Source organism: Silene latifolia, chromosome 1, assembly GCF_048544455.1.
Source record: "Silene latifolia isolate original U9 population chromosome 1, ASM4854445v1, whole genome shotgun sequence".
Lineage (NCBI taxonomy): Eukaryota > Viridiplantae > Streptophyta > Magnoliopsida > Caryophyllales > Caryophyllaceae > Silene > Silene latifolia.
This window is the reverse complement of record NC_133526.1, coordinates 24,919,904-24,942,282: the sequence shown is the minus strand read 5'-3', so window position 1 is coordinate 24,942,282 and position 22,379 is coordinate 24,919,904. Positions and strand designations below refer to the sequence as shown.

The 22,379-nt window shown below is 37.0% G+C and overlaps 2 protein-coding genes across 2 annotated transcripts; both read right to left on the bottom strand.

The window, feature by feature from the left end:
• Positions 1-6,220: 6,220 nt before the first annotated feature.
• Positions 6,221-8,300, bottom strand: LOC141642254 (uncharacterized). Its single transcript, XM_074450984.1, has 3 exons — positions 8,249-8,300; positions 6,622-8,207; positions 6,221-6,535 (listed from the first exon to the last, which is right to left on the bottom strand). Exons 1-3 carry the CDS (start codon positions 8,298-8,300, stop codon positions 6,221-6,223), a joined length of 1,953 nt encoding a protein of 650 aa, XP_074307085.1.
• Positions 8,301-10,304: 2,004 nt separating this feature from the next.
• Positions 10,305-15,513, bottom strand: LOC141601594 (kinesin-like protein KIN-8A). Its single transcript, XM_074421889.1, has 7 exons — positions 14,366-15,513; positions 13,162-13,435; positions 12,968-13,018; positions 12,781-12,873; positions 12,257-12,622; positions 11,068-11,742; positions 10,305-10,693 (listed from the first exon to the last, which is right to left on the bottom strand). Exons 1-7 carry the CDS (start codon positions 15,163-15,165, stop codon positions 10,655-10,657), a joined length of 2,298 nt encoding a protein of 765 aa, XP_074277990.1. The 5' UTR covers positions 15,166-15,513; the 3' UTR covers positions 10,305-10,654.
• Positions 15,514-22,379: the final 6,866 nt, after the last annotated feature.

Sequence of the window (22,379 nt, the reverse complement as noted above, 5' to 3'; positions counted from 1 at the left end):
GATTATTATGAATCGCAAGATGATTGACTACCCAATACCCCATAGACTAGAACAAGAATAGAGATAAGCTAAATTTAAGTCAAGAAGTTATGTACAAAGGTTTTATTACGATGCATGCTAGTACAATATTTCAGCTAAACTAAGCTATGTTAGCTGGCCAAGAAGGCGTTTTCCCGGGTTTTGAGTTCGGTTGAGTTGAAGAACAGGACAATAGCATATGAGTTTACTAGGCCAAAAAGGTAATCGCAAGTAATAACACACCAGAAACTTATGAATTGGTCGTTCTAACTTAATATAAGATCGTACTTCCTAAGTTCGTATTCTCAAGTTATTTCCATATGCTTATTTGAAATTTCTTACACATATTTTGGACAAACTTATGAAAGTCGAGATGGATGATACGGATATGTCTACAAGTTTCCTTCTTTAGTGCTTAGTAATAAATGGGATTTGACAACATGATACTATAAGTGTAGGCCTTCACCAACAAATTTGTGATGATTCATCATAATAGAGTGCCACATTTGATATAGTAGTATTGGCTGGAGCCTAGTTTCAACTCTTATGAGTTAATGAGTGTACCTTAATGCACTTTGCAACTGGTTTATCTCCTTTCCCTCATTTCAAGGCTTTTTCCTGCTCCCTTGCTTTTCTAGCTTTAGACCATCCCTAAGCAGTGGTCACGCTAACTAGGTCACGATCCGATTTTACTTTTAATTTCACCTTATTAACCTTGACCTATTTTCACCCTCCTAAGACCATCCCCAAGCAAGGTCACGAGGGAGGTCGCGACCTTGTTGGGTCGCCTTAACCAACAATTAAGCATGAGATTAGCGTGACCATTTGGTTGCTCTTGACCTTATAAGGTCAATTTGTGACCTCTTTGGTTGCTCTTGACCTTATTAGGTCAATTGGTGACCCAATAGGTGTCAAATTATCATTGGTGGTAAAGAAAATAAAAAGGGTTGGAAGGTGAAAAATGATTGGGTTGATGACCTAGGTCGCGACCTTCTGCTTGGGAGGTGAAAATGGGTCAAGGTTAATAAGGTGAGATTAAGAGAAAAATCGGGTCGCGATCTAATTAGCGCGACCATTGCTTGGGGATGGTCTAAGCAGAAGGTCGCGACCTAGGTCATTAACCCAATCATTTTCAACTTCACAACATTCCCAATCATACCCCACTATCATATTATATACTTTTTTTTTATTATTTTTTTATTGTTCCACCAATCAAATTTGGACACATGGGAGGTCACATAAGTGGTCAATTTGTGACCAAATTGACCAAGTTTGGTCACAAATTGACCTTTGGTCACAAATTAACAATTTTGGTCACCAATTAAATACCTTAATTACCCCATTAATTATGACCAAGCAAGGTCATGACCAAGCAATTGACCTTGCTTGGGATGGTCTAACCAAAAATTTACACCAATATATTCAACGGTTCTTTTTCTCATTTTGTACTACGGATTTATAGTACGATCGAGAAAAAGGGATCATTTTCTTATTGCACTATAGAGTCATACTCCCTCCCATTCACAATAAAACTCCCATTTAATTTTGGCACAAAAATTAAGGAAACACACTACCCCACCATATAATTAAATTTGGACCACACAAATACACTACCCCACCATACAATTAAATTTGGACCACACAAACACTTACCAAAAAAGGAAATAGGGAGGTTATTGTGAATAACCGAAAAAGGAAATGGGGAGGTTTATTATGAATGGGAGGGAGTATTATATAGGGATGTCAATGGATTGGGTTCGGGTCGGGTAAAGCCTCATCCGTTGTCTATCCGTCCTTTTAAAATCTCATCCAACCCGTCCGTCATCGGTGAAACATATCATCCGTCATCAATCCATCCATCATCCATGGATGAAACGGGTGGATCGGGTGATAAACGGGTGTTGTGTATTTATATATTTCAAGTTAAAAAAAATGATGATTTTTTTTTCTCTACAAAAATAAAGTTAGATAATTATTTAGTTTAACTTTCTACTGAGTAGGTTTACAAAATATCTATATTGAGAGTAGACAAATATAAAAATTTAAATATTTTATATCTTAATAATGTGTTATATGTAAAGAAAATTAAATAAATAGTAATAAAATCGGGTGATGGATGGATGTCGGGTGAAATTTCTTCATCCAACCCATCCGTCATCCATCATCCATTTAAGTCGGATTTTCATCCATCTTTTAGGATCGGGTGCATCAGATTTTGATGGATGCAGGTGAAATTGACATCTCTAGTATCATATGACCGTTGTATAGTATAATAATTTGCGTTACTAATATAAATGGAGTAGTTCTGTATGGAACTACTATACATTTATAATAATGTTATTAATTCATTCGTAAAATGGTTATATAATTGCAAATAAAGTCAAAAATGACCTTGTAGACATAATAGTACTATGATTACTGTCTTATTCGAGTTTTGTGATAGTAATTTATGTTATTTTTAAAATAAGAAAAGTAAAATTTTCCAAATGTATAAATGGATTTTCGTCCTATACGGAAGAACCCTTTCTCCTATATTAGAATTTGGAAAGTATAGAGATCAATTTCCGAATTATCTATGACGATAATTGTGTGGGGGTTTATATCGTCCTACCACTACTCCTTATGGTAGGAAGGGACAACCCAAAGTTAAAACTAGTAAAAATTAAAAATAAAGTCCTTTAGTAAGTTAAAATATTCAACTAAATACGCATAATAAAGAATTTGTATAGGATTTCAACTAAAAATGCATAAACGTAGAAATGAATAGAGCTGAACTGTATTGAACTAAATAAAACTAAACTTAACTTAAGTGAATTTAAACGAATTGAGCTGAATTAAAGTGAGTTGAAATAAAGTCAAAAATAACCGAGACTTATTATCCGAGCTTACCCAAGCCTCATATTTAAAAGAACTTTTGAACTCCTTATCAAACCTCTTTATTAATGAACGTATTTTATTTTGTTGGTCTCGTGTAAAATCGTTACGTAATAATCTTTTAGTTTATTAACTTGGCAGGGTGAGAACAGGGGACAAGAACAAAGCCATAAATTGGAGAAAATAAATTCCTACTCGTAGTATATTTAATTAATGACACAGTGAACGAGGTTGGTTGGTACTGATCATGATCTTCTCATCATTTTTACGATCAAACAAACAAGAAATTGATCTAATAAAGCCTAAAGTTGTATTTAATGGTAGGCTGCCTCCTTGCTTTACACAATTATTGTTATTGTTTTCATCTTTGCTATTTCCAATCTCTTTATTTACTTTAAGGTTTAAAGTTTACACTATGCTACGGAGTATTTTATTTACGTAATCTCTACTTTATACGTACTCTTCTCATTTATCAAAAAATCCTTTTGACTTTAATACTCCCTTCATTTTAAATTTTGGGGTACAATTCTCAAAACAATTAAGACAAATAATTTTGGTTACTTTATCAAAAATTAATACAAGTACAATAAATACTCGATGTCTACAAATAATATTGTAACATCTTTAAACACGAGAAATTGTAAAAGTATAGTTTTGCTAAAGTACTTATTTTTCAATATATAAAGAGTTTTTCTAGTTAGGGCACACATTAAATAACTCATATATTAGAAAAACCCATAAATAAATGCACCAATATAAGTTTTTTTTTTAAAGTAAAATCCCGAAAAGGATCTAATTTATTTCCGTGCGTGGAATCACACACAATACATCAACAATGTTCGGGGGAAATTCTCAAAGCAAACACGCCTACCCAGAAGCCATGCACTTACATTGAGCTAATTCATTCGCTACCTTCTTAAATTAAACCTTCTAGTAACATACTCTCTCCTCTCTGATCATTTGTTTACTTTTTGTTCATAAAATCCAATGAAATAAGAGAGGACCATAGACCATTTAAATACGTAGTTGCTCATTCATGGACGAGTTTTACTCTTTCATGGACTTTTTTTCATTATTTTTCCATGGCATGCCCTTTACCTAGAAACAAACAAAAAATCTCTCTAATTCTCTCCCTCACAAAATTAATCAAATCCACAAAATTAGTCAAATCCGTCAAATTACCCAATTATGGATGCTAATTCTCGTATCGATCAAGTTATAATTCTAATTCTTAATTATATCAATTATATTATAGAAGTATCAAATTAAAGAATTGATTTACAATAATTAAATTAGGGTTTGTTTAAACCGTCACCGGCGTTAGAGGTGAGGGACGATCGGACGACCATAAAAGAGTATACGGTATACTAGTAATGTTGTTGTGCAATGTCTGAGAGTCCCAGTGATACCTTTAAAAACCATTAAAGCCTCTCGTACTAATCCCGTCGGCTACATGAACACAACATTACGTTACTTCTTCTGCTTTTTTGATTTTTGATTTTCCTTTTTTTTTTTGGTTAAATGTTTTATATATATATATTTTTAAATTGATAAGACGGCCAGTGGCGCAAGGGAGGCGGCAGTAAGGGTGGTGGCCGAGATAGTGGTGGTTAAATGATGGTAGTTAAAAGTGAGAAGAGAAAATGAAGAAGATAGAGAGAGAATGGAAGAAGGGTATTAAAACGAAAATCATTAAAATAAATAGGGTATTATGGTCATTTACGTACATAAAAGAGTAAAACTTGTACATGAATGAGCATCACCCTTTAAATATACGTCGTATAATTATTAGGTGACAAGTGGATTAAGATGAGGTATATGATTAAATAACTTATGAAAAACATTCCTTAATTAGAAATGTAAATAAATGAGTGAGACATCTAAATAAAATAGGTAAATAAATGACGTAAAAGGTTTTTTTACTAATGAGTTTTCTAAGAGTTTGCCTCTCATAGTCTCATCTCTAACATATAATATCAATTAGTCTTATTGTAGACAAAGATGTAAACGAGTCAAATATGTCACCACTTTTATAATAAGATAATCCTCACCATCCCACTAATTGTTTGTCTTATTATGAAAGTGATTGATATATTTGACCCCTCTATAATTTTAGACGGATAGTGTCCCTCTAAAGTGAGATTTTTTGATATAATATTCCTACATATTTATCAAACAATAATTTATAAGATTAATTACTCCGTAGTTGTTTTAGAAAATTATTAAATAGTGAAAATGTAATATAAAAAAAAAAGGGAAATTTCTCATGGTACCCTCGAACTTTGGCAGATTACACATGGTACCCCTCAAATTAACTATGTACATAAGGTACCCATTAGTTTGACTTTTTCTTTCCCAAAATGGCCATTGACAAACGGCTGTTAAATTTTCTTAACGTCAGTTTGGTTTTCACATTTTGGTGGGAAAGTTAGTTTGAATTGTATACTTTTTGCCCGTGGTACCCCTGTGTTTCAAACTTTTGCCCAATGTACCCAATTTCTAGAACAGAACAAAAATAACGGCTATATTGATGTAGCCGTTGGAATCTGTTGCTTTAAAAGTCAAATCTCCCTCATTTACAATTAAAACAAGTTCAATATCTAAGGAAACTCAATAATGTCTTACACATCTAATGCAAGTTCTTATTCAAGAGGAATTCAAGTAGAAAACAAACAATGCCCAAGATGCAAGAAAAGATCAAACATAAGGTCCTCGGGGCCCCTCTCAAAGACAAATCCAATGAAGCTATATTATAAGTGTGATGATTGTGGTTGGTTTCAATGGTGCCAAGCTAAAATAGTAGAAGACAATCAACATGAAGAAGAAGAAAAACAACAAATGCATAATCTACATGAAGTGACGAAGAGTATGAAGGAACAAGCTGAGATGCTTAATTTGTTGAAGGCAAAAATGGATGATATGTCAAAGCTACTACAACTTAGCATAAAAATAGGCATATTTATGTTCATGTTTCTGTTATATGTCATGATGAACCAAAGACGTGGATAAGAAACTATGTAATATGCAACAACTGTAATAGAATCAAATGCAATTAATAAGATTAAAACTTGCAATGCTAGCATTGATCATTGTTGTTAATTATACAAAGGTTGTTCATGTGATTTATAAATCACCAAAAAGTTGCTGACTATGTGATATATAAATCACCAAAAGTCGCAAATGATTAAGAAACGCACAAAATATACCCATGTGAGTTTACCAAATGCACAAAATATGGAGTAGATTAATCAGTACAACAAAATATGGCAACTGACTTAATTAACAACTTAGCTTAGCCAAAAAAATGAGTGTCTTTTCAGAAACATACTTATCCCTTGCTTGTTGAAGCTCCATCTTTCCTTGCCCTTTTCTTCTGACTGCCACCACCAGCACTAGCCTTCCTCTGTTTTGATGTTGGGCCTCCTTTACAAGATCTTGCATTGTGTCCAACAGTTTTGCATATTGAGCATGTGATTGTTGTTGATCTTTTACCTTTTTTCTTGGGCTCGTCTGGTTTCCTCTTTCTTTGCCTTGCAGGTCTTCCTATGCTCCTCTCTGGAATAGGAGGTAAAACTTGAGGGAATTGGAAGGTTGGCCATGCATCCTTATCAGGTAAAGGATGCATATGTTCTCCATAGGTGAGCTTGTAACATTGACCACTATAGAATCCATGCACATAGTCCACTGGTTGCTCCCTATTGTCAAAAATGGCTCTACATGCATGCTTACATGGGATTCGTTATCGCCACCCCCACATAAGCATGTCCCCTTAAGAATGTCCACTGGATGAGGTTTAGTACCCTCAAGCACCTCAAACTCTCCACCACCTGCTTTAATAACCATACACTGGTTACTCCCATGGATATTGTACTCCAATATCTCCCTAGCATAAGGTGTTGGCTCATGCACTTGTAAGCCATCTGCCAATTCCATCCTTTCAGCCATCTTTGCCATGAAATCAGTTCTGATTCCTTCCATAAGGGTCAGGACAGGCTTCTCCCTTAGATCATTTATAAGTGCATTGAATGACTCCACAAAATTGGAGGTGTTATGGTCACAAGCAATGGCTGGGTCAAACTGTGATTTTGACCATTGCTCCTCAACACTTAACAAATAATCAGCAGCTGGCTTGGACAACTTATTTATCTCCTCAATTGCTTTATGATAAGCATGAGTTGAGGTTGCATTGGCTGCCCTCCAAAACAGGTCATGGAATGCAGGCCCTCCCCATTTCAGCTTGAAGTTGGAATACAAATGTTGTGCACAAATCCTCTTGGTGCACTGAGGAAACTCTTTTTCAAGTGCCCTCTCAACTCCCTTCATTCTGTCACTGATAAATGTCCAATCCCATTTGGAACATCCAACACTCTGAAATGCCAACCTTAGATTCCTGAAAAAATAACTCCAAGATTCAGTGTTCTCCTTCCCCACAATTGCATATGCAATACAAAAGAAATTATTGTTGGCATCTACACTAATAGCAGATAACAGCATCCCCTTATACCTCCCCTTCAGATGACACCCATCAACACCAATGATGGGCCTACAACCTCTCAAAAACCCAAGGATCCATGAGTGAAAACTCACAAACATAGCTTTGAAGTGGACTGGACCACCAGTTTGACCACCAGTCTGACCAGTTTGAGGGTTATGCCAAGTAATTAAAGCCCAAGAACTTGGATTAGTCTGTTTTATCACCTCTCCATAAGCTGCCAAGCTATTATAACTCTCCTCAAATCCTCCATACACCATTTCAGCCACAGCAATTCTCACCTTATACATTGTCCTTAGGCATACATCAATGCCATAACCCTTCATTAACAAATCTGCCATAGACTTAACTGGCATCTCAGGATGAGCTCTCAATTCAGTCTCTAACTTTTTAGCCATCCAAGGAACAGTTGCCATGGGATTCCTTTTCAAGTTAAAGCACTCCTTATGGTTCCCTGTTAGAGTCTTAATAGCCCATGTAACAGAGTCAGGCAAACATGAGCTATGAAGCTTCCAAGTACACAACTTCCCACCGCATTGTTTGTATATCTTTTTTATCGACTTTAACACAATGACACTGAAGCCCTCTTGTACACAATAATCAGATAGCACTGACAGAAACTCCCCCTTAGACATAAACATTAGCCATGGTTTTAACACAATTTGCCCCCATCTAGCTGGTGTATACATCCTTCCATTCTTGTACATTTTCAAACTCTGCTCATGATCTTCTTCATCCTCTTCATTAACTCCAACAGTGAGCCCAACATCAAATGGATGAACAGCCTCATTATCATCTAACTCCTCAATCTCTTGCTCTTCAACTATTCTTTGTCATCGGTGTCACTACTATCTTCACCATCACTGCAATAATAGTCTTCATCACTCTCATCAGTCTTATCAATGTCATCCTCCATCTCCATACAAGAATGAGGCACTCTTTTCCTTCTAGGCCTCTCTTCAACACCATCAACCTCAGTAGGGGTCCCCTGCTTAAACTTTGGAACATATATCCCTTTCCTCTTGGCAGAGGTTTTAGGTATCTTCCTATTTGATGTTTCCGACTCCTTCTTGGGACCGACTTAGAAACAGTTCGATGGTTGTGAATGGAATCTATCGAAGTGGGACATTGTGTTGATTGAGTTGTTTGTGTTACAGGTGGAGGAGAGTTGGGAGTAGGTTGTGGAGGAGATTTGGGAGCAGGCTGTAGAGGAGAGTTGGGAGCAGGTTGTGTAGGAGATTTGAGAGTAGGTTGTGGAGGAGATTTGTCTGTAGGTTATGAATGTGGAGTAGATTGTTGATCAGTGGGTTGGGTTAGTGGGACTTCATCAGCAATCTCTTGGGAGGTGTAAATTCTTACATACTCAGTGGCATTAGTATCTACATCCACCACATGCACTTCAATGCTCAAAGGCTCCACTTCTATTGCCTCCCTCTGCCTTCTAGCCCTCTCTTCTTCTTCCCTCTGTTTTTTCTCTTCTACCTCTCTTTGTACCTTTTTCAATCCCTCAGCCAACCTAAACAAACTAATAGGATGCTCAGTGTGCTCCAACCAAACCTTAATAACATGTCTCCCTTCAAAATGAGCAAACATGCTCAACAAATCATTATCATTTCTTATATATATTTTCCGACCCCCACCATTTTTATAAAACAGGTCATAAACTGATGGTATGAGTACATTCTGCTTCAAACTCACATCCCCAAGCTCACCAATCACATCCAGTAATTGCATTAAATAAACATCATATACTGGATAATCAAAGCACTTACCGCCATAGTTAAATTCCAACCATATTCCAGGATCCATCCTATAATTACACACAATAATGAAAGTAAGAAAAAATATAACTCAAACCCTAATTTCGTGATTATTTTTTGACAAATACTAACATGCAACACATATTATCGCTTCCTATAACTTAATCGAATCTAAATAAATAATTTTTTCCGTAATTTTTATGAAGTGAATTGAAATTTAAAGATAGTTGTTAAAGATCTTACCTTTGCACTTTGAAAGGACGAAAATCAGCAGATGAAGCTTCAAAGAGGAGATTACTTTCGGATATTGTGGTAAAATTAGGGATTTGTTTTGGGGTTAGGTTTCTGTAAAATTTTCTGGGAAAATTTGGGGCAAAATTAGGGATTTTCTTTGGGAAGATTAATAGGTTTTTTTTAGGATGATGAGAGAATGAATATAGGTTTGTGTTTAGGTTAGAATAAAGACAAATTAGGGTGTGAGTTGGTTATGTTTTGCCGCCAAAATGAACTACATTAACGGCGTTATGACGGCAAGCATAGTAAGAGCATTTGGGGAAGGAAAAAGTCAAACTGATGGCCACCATATGTAGAAAATTTTAAAAGAAGAGTGCACATGTGTAATCCGCCAAAGTTCAAGTTCAGTCTGTGAGAAAAAACCGAAAAAAAAAGGGAAAAAAAAGAAAGAAAAGGAAAGAGCATAAAGAGCCCTACACTCCTACGTATACGGACATATAGGGTTAGTGCCTACATTGGCCTTGCCCTTTATAGGCCTGCGTTGATGAGGGCGAAGTAGGACTGCATCCTGCCTCATCACTCATGTGGGGTAAATTAGAAAGTGATTCTAATATTTTATTCTCTGTGACCCAGCCCATAAATTTGCGAGATCAGGCAAAAATTGACCCGACCTATATCCAACCTGACCTCGAATAGACGATCTGAACTTGACCCCTAATCTATAGTGATTCAATCTAATATGACTTCACTCGAATGTTTATTGTTGTACAATGACCAACCTTATAATTAACCAAGCACCATGCTCTTTTTACTTACCTATTTGTATTACAAGGAAATTGATAACGTTTCATGCATTAGCCAGTTTGTTATTGTATTTGCTTAATATATTTACATAATCAGTGGAAATTGATCAATTGTACACATGATTGAATTGATATTTGTAAGAACTAAGAATCACTAATTAAACTTTCCAATGTTTTACAGGATAAAAAAAATTGTATGATTTCACCCTAAAATCATAATCACACAACAAATCAGTCAGCTAGACTGGAGCAAATGCTGAAACACACTTGGCTTCTATACAATCTTGTTTCCTTCAATGCTAATTACTAACTACTAATTATTCCAATAAATTACCTGCAAATCCACCTAAAAAAGAAGTGATCTTCCTTTCTGTTTGAAGCTCGCCACCTGAGAACCCGACTCAGGTGGCGCACTGAGATCACACTAGCATACTTGCATCTTTCCGGTTCATTTCTTGCCTTTTCGCTACTTACTACCTGAAGGGACTGCGTCTCTGTCGCGCAAAACCTGGCTGAAATTTTTTGAGGGTAAACATGGATCAGAAACATGGATCAGAACAAGGGAAAATAACATGTGCGAATTTAAATGCAAATTCGACAATATACAGTGTTACCAGGGTGCCTTGAGGGCTCCCGGTCTCACAAATGGTGTGGTAAGGGGTCGGGTATACTCAGCCTTACGCCCTTACCCATGTGTCAACACATGAAAAGTTGTTGACAGATGAACTATAATGATTTGTGCAGGAAGTTATGGTTACTTCACAGTAAAAAGAAGCATAGCCACTTTATCGAGTCATATTTGGCTGTGATGAAATGAAATGCATTGCAAATACACAAATCAAGCATGGATATAACACAGAGTAGGGAAAGATGTAAAATCTTTTACCTGGAGAAGCATGGAAGGTGGAGCTGTAAGCTCGCCATTATTGACATGGCTTCTTGTCTTCCTTCCATTAACCGTTGTGTTCGAAGGGCTATTAGCAGTTGTTATATCCCAAAAACTCCTTTTCTTGGCTGTGGGTGCAGGAGACTGAAACCTGTGACTAGGAGTTTTTATGTCTCCATTGTTTGCCACCTTTGGTTTAACACTTACTCTTGAACCAAACATTTTTAACCCTTCCTCACCTGTTTTAGTACCTTTAGGTAATTTCTCGGTTAACTCCCTGATTCTGTCATCCCTTTTCTTTAGTTGAGATGAGTGTTCTCTTTTCATTCTCTCTATCTCACCCTCCAACGCTTTTACAAGCAATTGCAGTTCGCTTACTGTCTCTTCGGGTCCTTTCTTTCTGTTTTGTTCTGGTGTAGCTGGCAAGGAAATCTTGGGCCTTCGCTTATCGTTAACTTTGTTGGATGAGGGAGGAGGAGTGAGCATAGAGCATACTGAAGGAGTTGGTGAGGTGTTTGCAGCCAAGGACTGAGCTTGAAGAGTTAATAGCTTCTGTTGTTGTTTTGCTAGCTGTACTCGAAGCTCTCGATTTTCCTTCTGTACTTCAAGCAACAGTTTTGCCTGCTCAGCCTCGGATTCCGGAGCTTGCACTATTTCTTCATTTGTCTCATATGCCTGTATTTCACAAGGTAAACTGAGTTAGAATGTTCAGTTATCTATGCAGCAAAACTGAAATGTGTTTGCAGCATAACTGCAAATTTTGCATTTGTTTCAATATGCATAGTTTTGATTTTATTATCTTTTCCGTGGAAAGCAGCCATAAGAGTAATGTTGACGTAGGCACATATTGAACCCAAGTCTTGGCCGTTGATATATAAGAACGCATCAGTAGAATCAAGTGCAAGTCCGATCATTTTTCCGGACAGGTCAGTTTGGTTCAGGTGGCTACAGGTCTGCTCATTAGGCACATTGGGTCATTTTCGGCTGTTTCTGGTCAATTCAAATTAGAATATTTTTGGGATAAGTTGTGCTGAGTAGGATCATTATGGGTTAAGTTGTTCAAATCTACCGTAATTAGGGTTAGGTCAGTTTCGCAAGGTCTAGTCATGGGTAGATTAGCTAGAAATCATATTCAATATATATTCAAATGTGATACCAACCATGGCAACCAATGAGTTGTATCAGGTACCTTGTTGCGAATCTCCTTGGCTCGATCAGCCCAATGGAGGGTGTTTTGCGTTTCTCCAAACGTGAAATTGCTAGGGCTGATATTGGCAATCATCACGGTGTTACAAGCTCCACCTAGAGAGTCCTTAAGAAGCTGAGTAAGCTTGGAGTTCCTGTAAGGTATATGCTTCTTTCCTTCAACAAGGGCATTGATGCAGCTGCTTAGTGCAAGAAGAGACCTATTTATGTTGGCACCTTCCATTGACCTTACTGTTCTCTGTTCTGTGGCCAGTGCTCTCTCAGACCCAGCTAGATCTATCAATGACAGCTTCCCTACACGATTCACCATGTTCATCGAAGCATCTCTAGCTCGATACTCAACCATAACCTAGATAATATAGCTCACTAAGTTGGTCATTCTATGAGAATAAAAATTAAATGGGACTAATCCACTAAACTTGAAGGAGTACAATTTTTCATGAGGTAGAACAAGAAATAAGTAAATCGCGATAAGAGGATAGACCTGCAGTTGGGTAAGCTAGTTACCTGAAGTATAGCATGGGATCTTGAAGACGTCTCGTTTGCTCGTGTTGGTTCAGTAGTTCTATTCTTATTTCCTTGAAAAAGTAATGCCATAACCTGAAAACATTCAACCACAGATGATTCAATAAGACATCCTACTCAATTTGCATTTAAAGAGTAAAAGGTTAAAAGACGACGAAAAACAAATCACCTCATCTGTAGAATAAGCTCTATACTGTGACAAACCAGCTGCCAAAATACCCTGAAAAAAGTTACACCAAATATCTTAGCTAAGTCATAAAGTTAATTTTATGAACACACTCCTAGAAATGCACTATTCTTCAGATCAATGACTTCTTCATAAGGTTATAAATGAATTAGGGTAGTCGAGTGAGGCCGAAATACCTGCTTATCTTCTCTAAGGACCAAAGGCCTTCCAGGAGAAAGTAAATCCCTGACAGTCTCATTATAAACCTCAAGATAAGAAAGATGGACAGTATGGTTCCCATCAACACTTCTCTGCCGGATCTTTGTAAATAGATCCTTAATAGCCAACACCATAACCCCGGGATTCTCCACTGTGCCAAGCATTGTGTATGTTTTCCCAGCTCCTGTGGCTCCGTAACAGAATACTGATCCGTTCCTCCCTTGAAGCACTGCTTCCACAAGATCTGCCGTCCTGAAATTTTTAACTTTGGTAAATCACATTGTTACTAAAACTTTCCTCGTTTATGAACCAGCTGTTTTTAGTGCTGAAGGGATTTGAACTCAAGTAGACTGTAGACATGACTCGTCGTAATACTCCATATTACTCAATGACATTTTCATTACGAACTCTGTCGATGCTCATGTTCTTTTTCAAGAAACTATAAAGTGGTTATGTTTCAAGTAATCTAGACTTCCTTTCTTAATGATTATGACATGAATAGATATATGAAACCTAAATCACCGACTATTCGAGTAATATTCTCAAATTATCAACAATTTTACACTAGCACTAATTACTTCAGTAGAGTTCATTTCAATCTGAACCTTGTTCACGCTTCATTCCTTTTCATGAAAACTTATAGTTTATACGGAGTACAACAATATTTGACATGAATGGGATCATCTATCTATTTGACCTGTTTCATTGTTTAAGCCGTACATGTCTGTCTTAAACAAGGATTTGTGAATAGTAAAATATGGGCAAATGATTGACAATTTAGTAAATATCAATGAAACAGTCAAAGTCGAGTAATCACAAATTCACAATGCAGCATCATATGAATCCATTTCCATATGAACTACAGAGCTATTACCTGGGCAGCACGGTTCATAATAAAGGTCAACATTCTTCCAAACCCCGACTCATCTTATTTCCTCCCATACCCATGTCCAAGTCTGGACACTGTCAGTTCTCATTTTAAGCTACATTATGCATTCTCTTCATGGATATAGCATAGTCCGACACATGGACACGTACCCACATTGGATATTTCTAAACGAGTCTAAGTAACATAGACTAAAACTAATCGGATTTCTCCATGAAACTACCACACAAAGGGAATAAAACACAACCAACATAATTAAAATTAAACAAAATACTAGCAAAAACATAAGAACTCACGTTGCAGAGTAAACCTCAAGCTGAGTAGAAGACTCAGGAAAAGAAGAATCAAAAGTAAAATGTCTTCCTCTCAATCTTTTTAACCTCAAATAATCATTCTCCGAAGCAAATTCCGTTAAATAAACATCCTTCCGATTAACAATCCTAACACAATTCCGAGACCCGGTTTCCTTCTCCTTCTTCATCATAGGCCTAAGTCTAACAAACACCATAATCCTACTACTACTACTACTACCACCATTACTCTGCCTCTCAAACAGAGGTTCCATTTCTTGACCCAAACACCTTTCTCTAAACCCTCTTGCCTCTAACTGCGACCCTAACGACAATTTCCTCGCCGCTTTGCTAGAAACCGGCGCTTTCCTTGGACACATAAACCCCACAATTCGATCCCCATTCGCTGCCATATTCTCCTTTGCATCATCCAATTGTTGATTTGGTGATTGAGGGATAACATTTACATATGTTTTTGTCACTGTTGCATTTGGCATTGAATTTTCCTTCATAACTCCATTATTTCGATCAAAATCATCGATTTTCATGGACACATTTCGATCTAGAGCTGAAATTGGTGGGATTTTTGACTCTTGAGGTCTTACATTTTGAATTCTTGAACCAAGTGAAGCTAGCTTTTGTTGCTCATATAAACGAGTTAATGATTGAAGCTTCTCTTTTAAACCATGATGCGGGTTTCGCAACGCTTGTGCCATGTTTGTCGTTGTTGTTGTCGCTGTCGCCGTAGATGTTCCTGCATTATCATCTTCTATGCCGAAAATCTGAGACCTAGTTGATACTGGCATTTCTTAACTTACACAAAACCTAATTTTTTTCAAATTTTAAAACATACCCTTTTAATTTTTTCTAAAACCCTGATGGAAAATCCACCAAAGTTTCAATCTTTTTGATAATTTATGTAAAGGGTAATTGAAGAAATGTAATTTTAGGGAAGAAATTCAAGAAATTGTTAATTTCTAGGAGAAATAACAATGTTATTGAAATTCTAAAACTTTAATTGTGGAGGTATTAAATTGAGTTTTGAAAGAGCTAGAAATTAGTTTTTGAGCATTATAGTTACTGATTTACTGTATTTATTTCTCTCTTTTATGGAAAATTTGAAGCTTGAAGATTGAGGTGCAGGAAAGAGGAGTAAAGAATGGGTCAAAATATTCCTTTTTAAAATTTTGAAAATTTGGGGTTTGTAACGGTCATAATCATATGTCAAAACGGCCTGTGAGGCTGTGATACGGTTGTGGGTCCAATATTGAGTTAGTAGTTCATGGAAACTGCAAAGTATTTTAGGCTAAAAAGATGCTAAATTGCAGGCCTTGCAGTCTAAATGTATAATTATATGGTGAATATCATTGAGATCTTGGTTATTTAAAGCTTAGATTGGTGTAGTTGTTGAATATTGTTGCAAGTATTTTAAATTTTGGGGTTTGGAAATATAAAAATGTTAAAATTTATGGAAAATTTTTAAAACCGTTGTTATCTTACTCCTTAAATCGAGACTAAAAAGATCACAAATACTATCCTACAACCAGTTGTATAATAACATTGTACAACCACCTCAAATTTGTTGAGCTCTTACACAAAGTTATTGAGCTATTTTACAAGTTATTGAGCTATTTTTACAAGTTATTGAGCTTAATAATTATTCTGGTAAGGTCAATAACTTTGTACCATAACTCTATAATTTTGTTAATAGAACTCGATAACTTTATAATAAAGCTCGACTACTTTAAATAGGTTGTATATACGACTAGTTTTATAATACATTAACTGTAAAAAGACCGGTATACTAAAAAGCACTCCACTTTTGGCTTCTTTGATTCACTATCCTTAAATTTCAAAGATCTCTTTTATTACTTCATTTCTTTTCCTTGGTGGGTGATATCGTCAATTCAACATTACTAACATGTTTGGTGAACGCTTACTGAACAACTATGAATGTGTTTCAAAGATGAATTAGTTTTAGATATGAGTAAATAAAAGGCATTTGCGTAGTTAGAAGGGATCAGAAGTGTCAAACATGATTCATTGTGTGAACCAATTATCCTTCTCATTTTAACTCATTGTGAGAGCCATTTGTTCTTATCATTGAAACTCGTTGTGTGAACCATTAGTTCTTCTCATTGTGACTGCGTGAGGTAGGTTAGTAAGTGAATGAGGTAGGGCAGTAAGGGAATGAGGAAGGGAAGAGGTAGCGGTGGAGTGTCTAGTGCAAACGTTGTGAAAAAGGAAGTGCAAGAACAGGGAAGGGGAAAACCGTTGTGGATCCATGGTAGTGTGAACATGGGTGAAAAGTTATAATTGTTCATTTGTTCACATGCTTTTTTGGTTTCTGATTTGTTGTGCCAAAAAATTATATTTTCAAAAGATATAAAAGAGTAATAGCTCGTTTTACATTATTCTTATTGCAAAGTATGGTATTAATGTTGGTGACATTTTCTCTTAGGCGAACCTTATAATTCACTTTATCACCTATATATAAACCTAACAACTTCAAAATCATGGAATTTGGAGTCTCAGTGGATTTGTGTTTGTTGGGTAAGCCGTGTCTTTCGTGGACGGTCTGATGGGTCTGTCTGCTTTTTGTTGGAGTGACTTTTTGTATGCTGGGGTCATTTTCTTTCTGTATGAGGGGTGTTGGGTAGGGTGGTCTTTGGGTCTCCGATGGCGGTGTTGGTTGGGGTCGGAGGTGGTGGTCTTCTCGTCTTTGGAATGGTGTTTCCTTCAATTTTTCCGTCTTGTTTTTATCTCCTAATAACCTCCTCATATAGGAGCATTGATCGTCTCTGTTGAGTTTATGGATTCAAGTACCTAAGAGGGGGAGGGGGTGAATTAGGTACTATTTAAAAATTTAACTTCAACTTTATTGAATTAAAGTGAGTTAAGAGAACAAAAGAGATGAGAAGATACTTCGAATAATATTGAAAGACTAAACGAGTATCAAGATGCATGTTTGCTGAAGTATGAAAGTAACAACTGTTCTGACTGTAGCTATTTGTCTCAGTTTATCGAATACGGACTGCAGACTAAATGTGACAGTATGATGAACTGTTACTTCTAAGGTTAAGCAAAGCAAAACAAACAAAATAAAAGAGCAGCAGAAATAAAAGAAAGATCAAACACGGGATTTTGAATTGGTTCGGCAAATACTCAAGTGCCTACGTCCAATCTACCTTTTTATTGATTTCTTTTAGTGATCTACTCCGACTACTAAAAGACCCGTACAATAAAAGACACCAACCTACTCCGGTTGTAAAGCGAGTCCAAGAACTACTCCGTTCTTATGACAATCCAACTCGCAACCTACTCCGGTTGCCAAGAGTTAAAGACTACTCTGTCCTAAACTCTACTAACACACTTAGAATGTTATAGGATCAAGTTTCCACTAACATATTCTTAGCAAAGAATAGAGATGGACAACTTTTACAAGATCAACAATTCTTAAGCAAGAGAGTTTAGTATATTAAAGTAACAGTAGCCACGACTGTAACAACTTGAAGACTTTTAAAGGTTTTTGCAAAGACACACGGTTTTAAGCTTTTAAAAACAATTTGCAAAGTTGGAAAATATTTCAGAAAAGTCTTGGGATTTTATGAAGGAGATGGCTCGCCTTTTATAGAGAGAAAGGGTGAGGAGGTTGCTAGGGTTTTGAAGGGTCAAAGACCACACATGTGAAGAGCTTTAGCAACCACTCAAAACTTTCACCAAAGAAGGTTCTTTTGCAAAGGCAAGAATAGAGAAAGAGTGTTTGAAAGATATCCTTAAAAGCTCATGCAAATTCAGAAAACAAAGAGAGAAAAGACAAGTCACATGATGACAAGTTAACACTAAAATGGCAAAAAGCATTTCTTGTTTTCTTAAAGGACCAAAGGGTCAAATTTGCATAAAGAGGAAATATTTTGAAATTAATAATAATTCAAACCACTCTTTATTGAAGGCCAACTCCTATTAAAAATCTGAAGTTTATCTTTGAAAAATGAGAGACACGTGAAAGATTTTCGAAAGAAAAAAAGGCTTCAAGTGTTACGAATTGTGGCAACAATCCAAGCAGCTGTTTACTAGTGAAAGTAACAGTCGTCCTGACTGTTTCTATTACTCTAAGATACTCTACTTTCTCACTTGTACATTAGATGACACTAAGACTCAATACAATGGGATGATTAACAACTTCAACACTTCTTAATCCATGCTTGATTAAATCATTAATCCTGAAAAGGTAAACTAAGATAACACAAATCAAATGGGCATGTTATCATCAATATAAGGAACCCAACAAATTCCCCCTTTGATAATGACAAGCCCCAAACGAATGTATAAGCAATGTAAACACCTTAATTCAAGATTTTAAACAAGCAAGATCAAATGAGAGAAGGGACAATATTACCTTACCTAAGGCAAGAGCTAAAATCAAACTAGCCATGACAATTTTACATTGCCCCAAAACAAGATTTAAAGTTAAGAAGGTTAGGCAAGACATTAGTTAATCAAAATGCAAAGAGATTAAGAGCATGAGTTTACCTTTCCCCCCTCTTGACATCATCAAACAGATAGGGATGTCAAAAGCATTAGAGTGCAAATAACCACAAGAAAACACAAAAAGACACATATAAGCGTGACAAGGTAACAAAGTCAACATAAACATACGGATTAAACATAAGTTAACCATAGTTCACCACGGCTAAATAAAGTTTAAGATACACCACCAAGCATCAAAATAACGAGTAAAAAAAAATAGTCTTAGAAGGGCACAACAAGGTGGGACAAAATGAAAAAGGCACGGGCAAAGTCAAGGGGGCCGAAAATAGAAGGGATAGGCTAAGGGGAGGAAGCTTGTTCACCATCCGAGCCACTACCCAAGGGATCATCATCCAATGGAGCATCATCACCATGTTCCTTTGTTGAGACAAGAGTGGATATAATGTCCACTTCTCCACGAATGAGGTCCACGGTGGAGGCAAGGGCCGAGATCGCCAAATCCTTTTGATGAGCATCGTGCTTAATCCAAGCACTCAATTCAGCCACGGCTTGAAGAACTTCCCGCATACTACCCGTATTCACTTGACTAGACGACCCACCCTCAGGATCCGTCTTAATTGTCACAGAAATCAATTTATCATTTTCCACTTTGATAAGCATTTTCCCCATTTGACCATTACTCATGATGTCGCACATATCTAATGACCCCAAGCTAGTACTCACTAATACCCCTTGTGCCTTGAGCACAACCGACAACCACATTCCATAAGGTAAGTGAAGCATGCTAGAAGAGGGTCTACGGAGTTTGGTCGAAATAAGGTGAAAACGCTTAAACATTAACCCAATTAAATTCAGCTTCTTATGAGTTGCAATGTGATAAATAAGGTATTGTTGGGCTATGGTGAGTTTACCCCGATCACCCGAGGGATAAATTGATCGACAAAGCATGTTAAAGATGATTCGAAGAGGAGGGGGTATTTGGGTATTGCTAACTGGACCACAAGAGACGGCTTTAGGACAAACAACTTGAGCGACACTAAGGGGTGAGGCGTAAGGTAAAGCAACCCAGGTTTCGGAGGGGATTTTGTCATAACCTCCGGTTGGGATATCAAGGGTGGTAGCAAAATCAGATTGAGTAAGTTTCAGAGGCTTACCATTCACCTTAGCCGTGAGGAATTCACCCGATTTGTCAACTCGGACGGATGCAAAAAATTGAATCACCTCACTCACAAAGACCGGTTCACGCATTTCCAACAATTTTTCCCATCCTTGAGCCAAGATCATGTCACGGACAGTGTGAAAGGCGGGAGGCTCGAACCAAGTTTGGTTGTAAACCCGAGGAGAATGGATGGCTTTGGGATTCATCAACCTTTCACAATTTTTGTAGATAGAGGTAGGAAGATCTAGACTTTCAAGGTGATCCCAAACAAGAGCCAAATCCCACTTAGAGGTTAGGGAGACCGAATCTGAGGGAGAAAGGTACACTAATTTCTTCTTTGAAGGTTTCGATTTTTTCAATGGTGGTTCACTGGGTGTTTCAACAGGAGGATTAACAGTAGGGTTTTCGATGTTGCTTTGCCCGACACTTTCAGAAATGGGGGGTAATTGGGATGAGGAAGCTTTGTCTTTTCTTTTGTTGTTTTTCTTCGCCGGAATCGGATCTGATTCGGCGGACTTGGTTGGATTCTCATTTAAATCGATTTCAGTTTCTTCAAAATCATCTACATTCACCGTAACCTGTTCAGAGGAAGAGCTTGGGACAGTAGTACTCTTCTTCCGACCTCCTCGAGTACGACGCCCAACCATGGTGGAGATGGGGATGTCGTCAGATGGGACTGATGATGGTGAGACAGTGGAGATCGGTGTAGGATGCAGGTTAGGTAGTTCTAGTTCTGGGTTTGGTGATGGGGTTGGAGTCGTGTTTGAGGTTTGTGGAGGAAAGGCATGGGAGATTTTGGGTGAAGGCATGTTTGGAGTTGTTGTTGTTGTTGGGTCAGATGTGACGGGTGGTGATGTAATTTTTGTGGGTTTGACGGGTATGGTAGTATTGAAAGAAGTTTTTACCATGGTGGGTTAAGGGTAGGTTTAAAGGGGTAGGTGAGATGGAGGAATTTGGGAGATGAAGGGATAGACGGGTTGTAGGATTTTGGTGGGTTAAGGGTAGGTTTGGGACGATGGGTTGTAGGTAGAAAGTGGCCCAATAAATGTGGTAAGTGAGGTAGTTGGCCCAACTAAACACATTTAATCACTCGAGATAAGACGCAAGGTAACATATTATAAACGTAAATTTAGATATGAGGTTGAGTGATTACCGACTCACGAATACGGTGTCAATTTTTTGGTCTAAAAATGATGTCAATGCACTTAGAATACTTAGTGACATATATCCAATTTTAATTTAATCAATTAGGGAAATTTGTAAAACTCACACTAAAAATCACAAACAATTAATTAACCCAATTTCTAATCTAAATTTCTCAAAATGTTCTCTTGCAAGTGGCTTAGTGAAAATATCGGCAATTTGATTTTCGGTTTTGCAAAAGATAAGTTTAATATGTCCTTTTTCCACATGATCACGAATAAAATGGTGACGAATATCAATATGTTTGGTTTTAGAGTGTTGAATAGGATTTTTGGAAATATTTATTGCATTCGTATTATCACACATTAAGGGAATGGAGTCAAAAATAATACCAAAATCCAAGAGTTATTGTTTTACCCAAAGGAGTTGAGAACAACAATGTGCCTCACTAACATACTCACTTTCGGCTGTAGAAAGAGCTACCGTGTTTTGTTTCTTTGAGCCCCAAGAAGTCAAGCAAGGACCCAAGAATGTTGCAATTCCGGAGGTACTCTTTCTATCCACCGTGCACCCCGCATAGTCCGCATCCGAGAAGCCTATGAGATCAAAAGGACAATGTAAGGGGTACCATAAGTAAAGATTTTGTGTTCCAATCAAATACCGAAGAATTCGTTTAACGGCTTTAAAATGTGATTCTTTCGGATTTGCTTGGAACCTAGCACATAAACAAACACTAAAGAGAATGTCGGGACGACTTGCGGTCAAGTAGAGAAGTGAACCTATCATACCTCTATACACCTTATCACTAACATTCTTACCGAGTTCATCTTTGTCCAATTTGGACCCGGCTACCATAGGTGTATCATGAGGCTTACCATTAGTCATCCCAAATTTCTTAAGCATTTCCTTAATATACTTTTGTTGATGGATCATGATTCCATCCTTTGATTGCTTAATTTGGAGCCCAAGGAAAAATCCTAACTCACCTATCATGCTCATTTCAAACTCCGATTTCATTAGTTGCGAAAAATATAAGTAAAGGAGTTCATTTGTTGCACCAAATATAATGTCATCAACATATACTTGTACAACCAACAGTTCGTCTGACTGTGACTTTAAGAACAATGTTTTGTCAACGGAGCCTCTTTTAAAACCATTTTCAATAAGAAACTTAGACAATCTATCATACCAACACCTTGGTGCTTGTTTTAAACCATAAAGAGTTTT

Excerpts from the sequence above, each read along its gene's own strand:
- LOC141642254 (XM_074450984.1), bottom strand. The coding sequence starts at position 8,300 with ATGGAGGATGACATTGATAAGACTGATGAGAGTGATGAAGACTATTAT. Across the intron at positions 8,208-8,248 it reads TGATGAAGACTATTATTGCA|TTGAAGAGCAAGAGATTGAG; the intron begins GTGATGGTGAAG and ends GACAAAGAATAG. Across the intron at positions 6,536-6,621 it reads GTGGCGATAACGAATCCCAT|CTCACCTATGGAGAACATAT; the intron begins GTAAGCATGCAT and ends CAATGTTACAAG.
- LOC141601594 (XM_074421889.1), bottom strand. The coding sequence starts at position 15,165 with ATGCCAGTATCAACTAGGTCTCAGATTTTCGGCATAGAAGATGATAAT. Across the intron at positions 12,874-12,967 it reads GAGCTTATTCTACAGATGAG|GTTATGGCATTACTTTTTCA; the intron begins GTGATTTGTTTT and ends GAATGTTTTCAG. Across the intron at positions 12,623-12,780 it reads GATCCCATGCTATACTTCAG|GTTATGGTTGAGTATCGAGC; the intron begins GTAACTAGCTTA and ends TATATTATCTAG.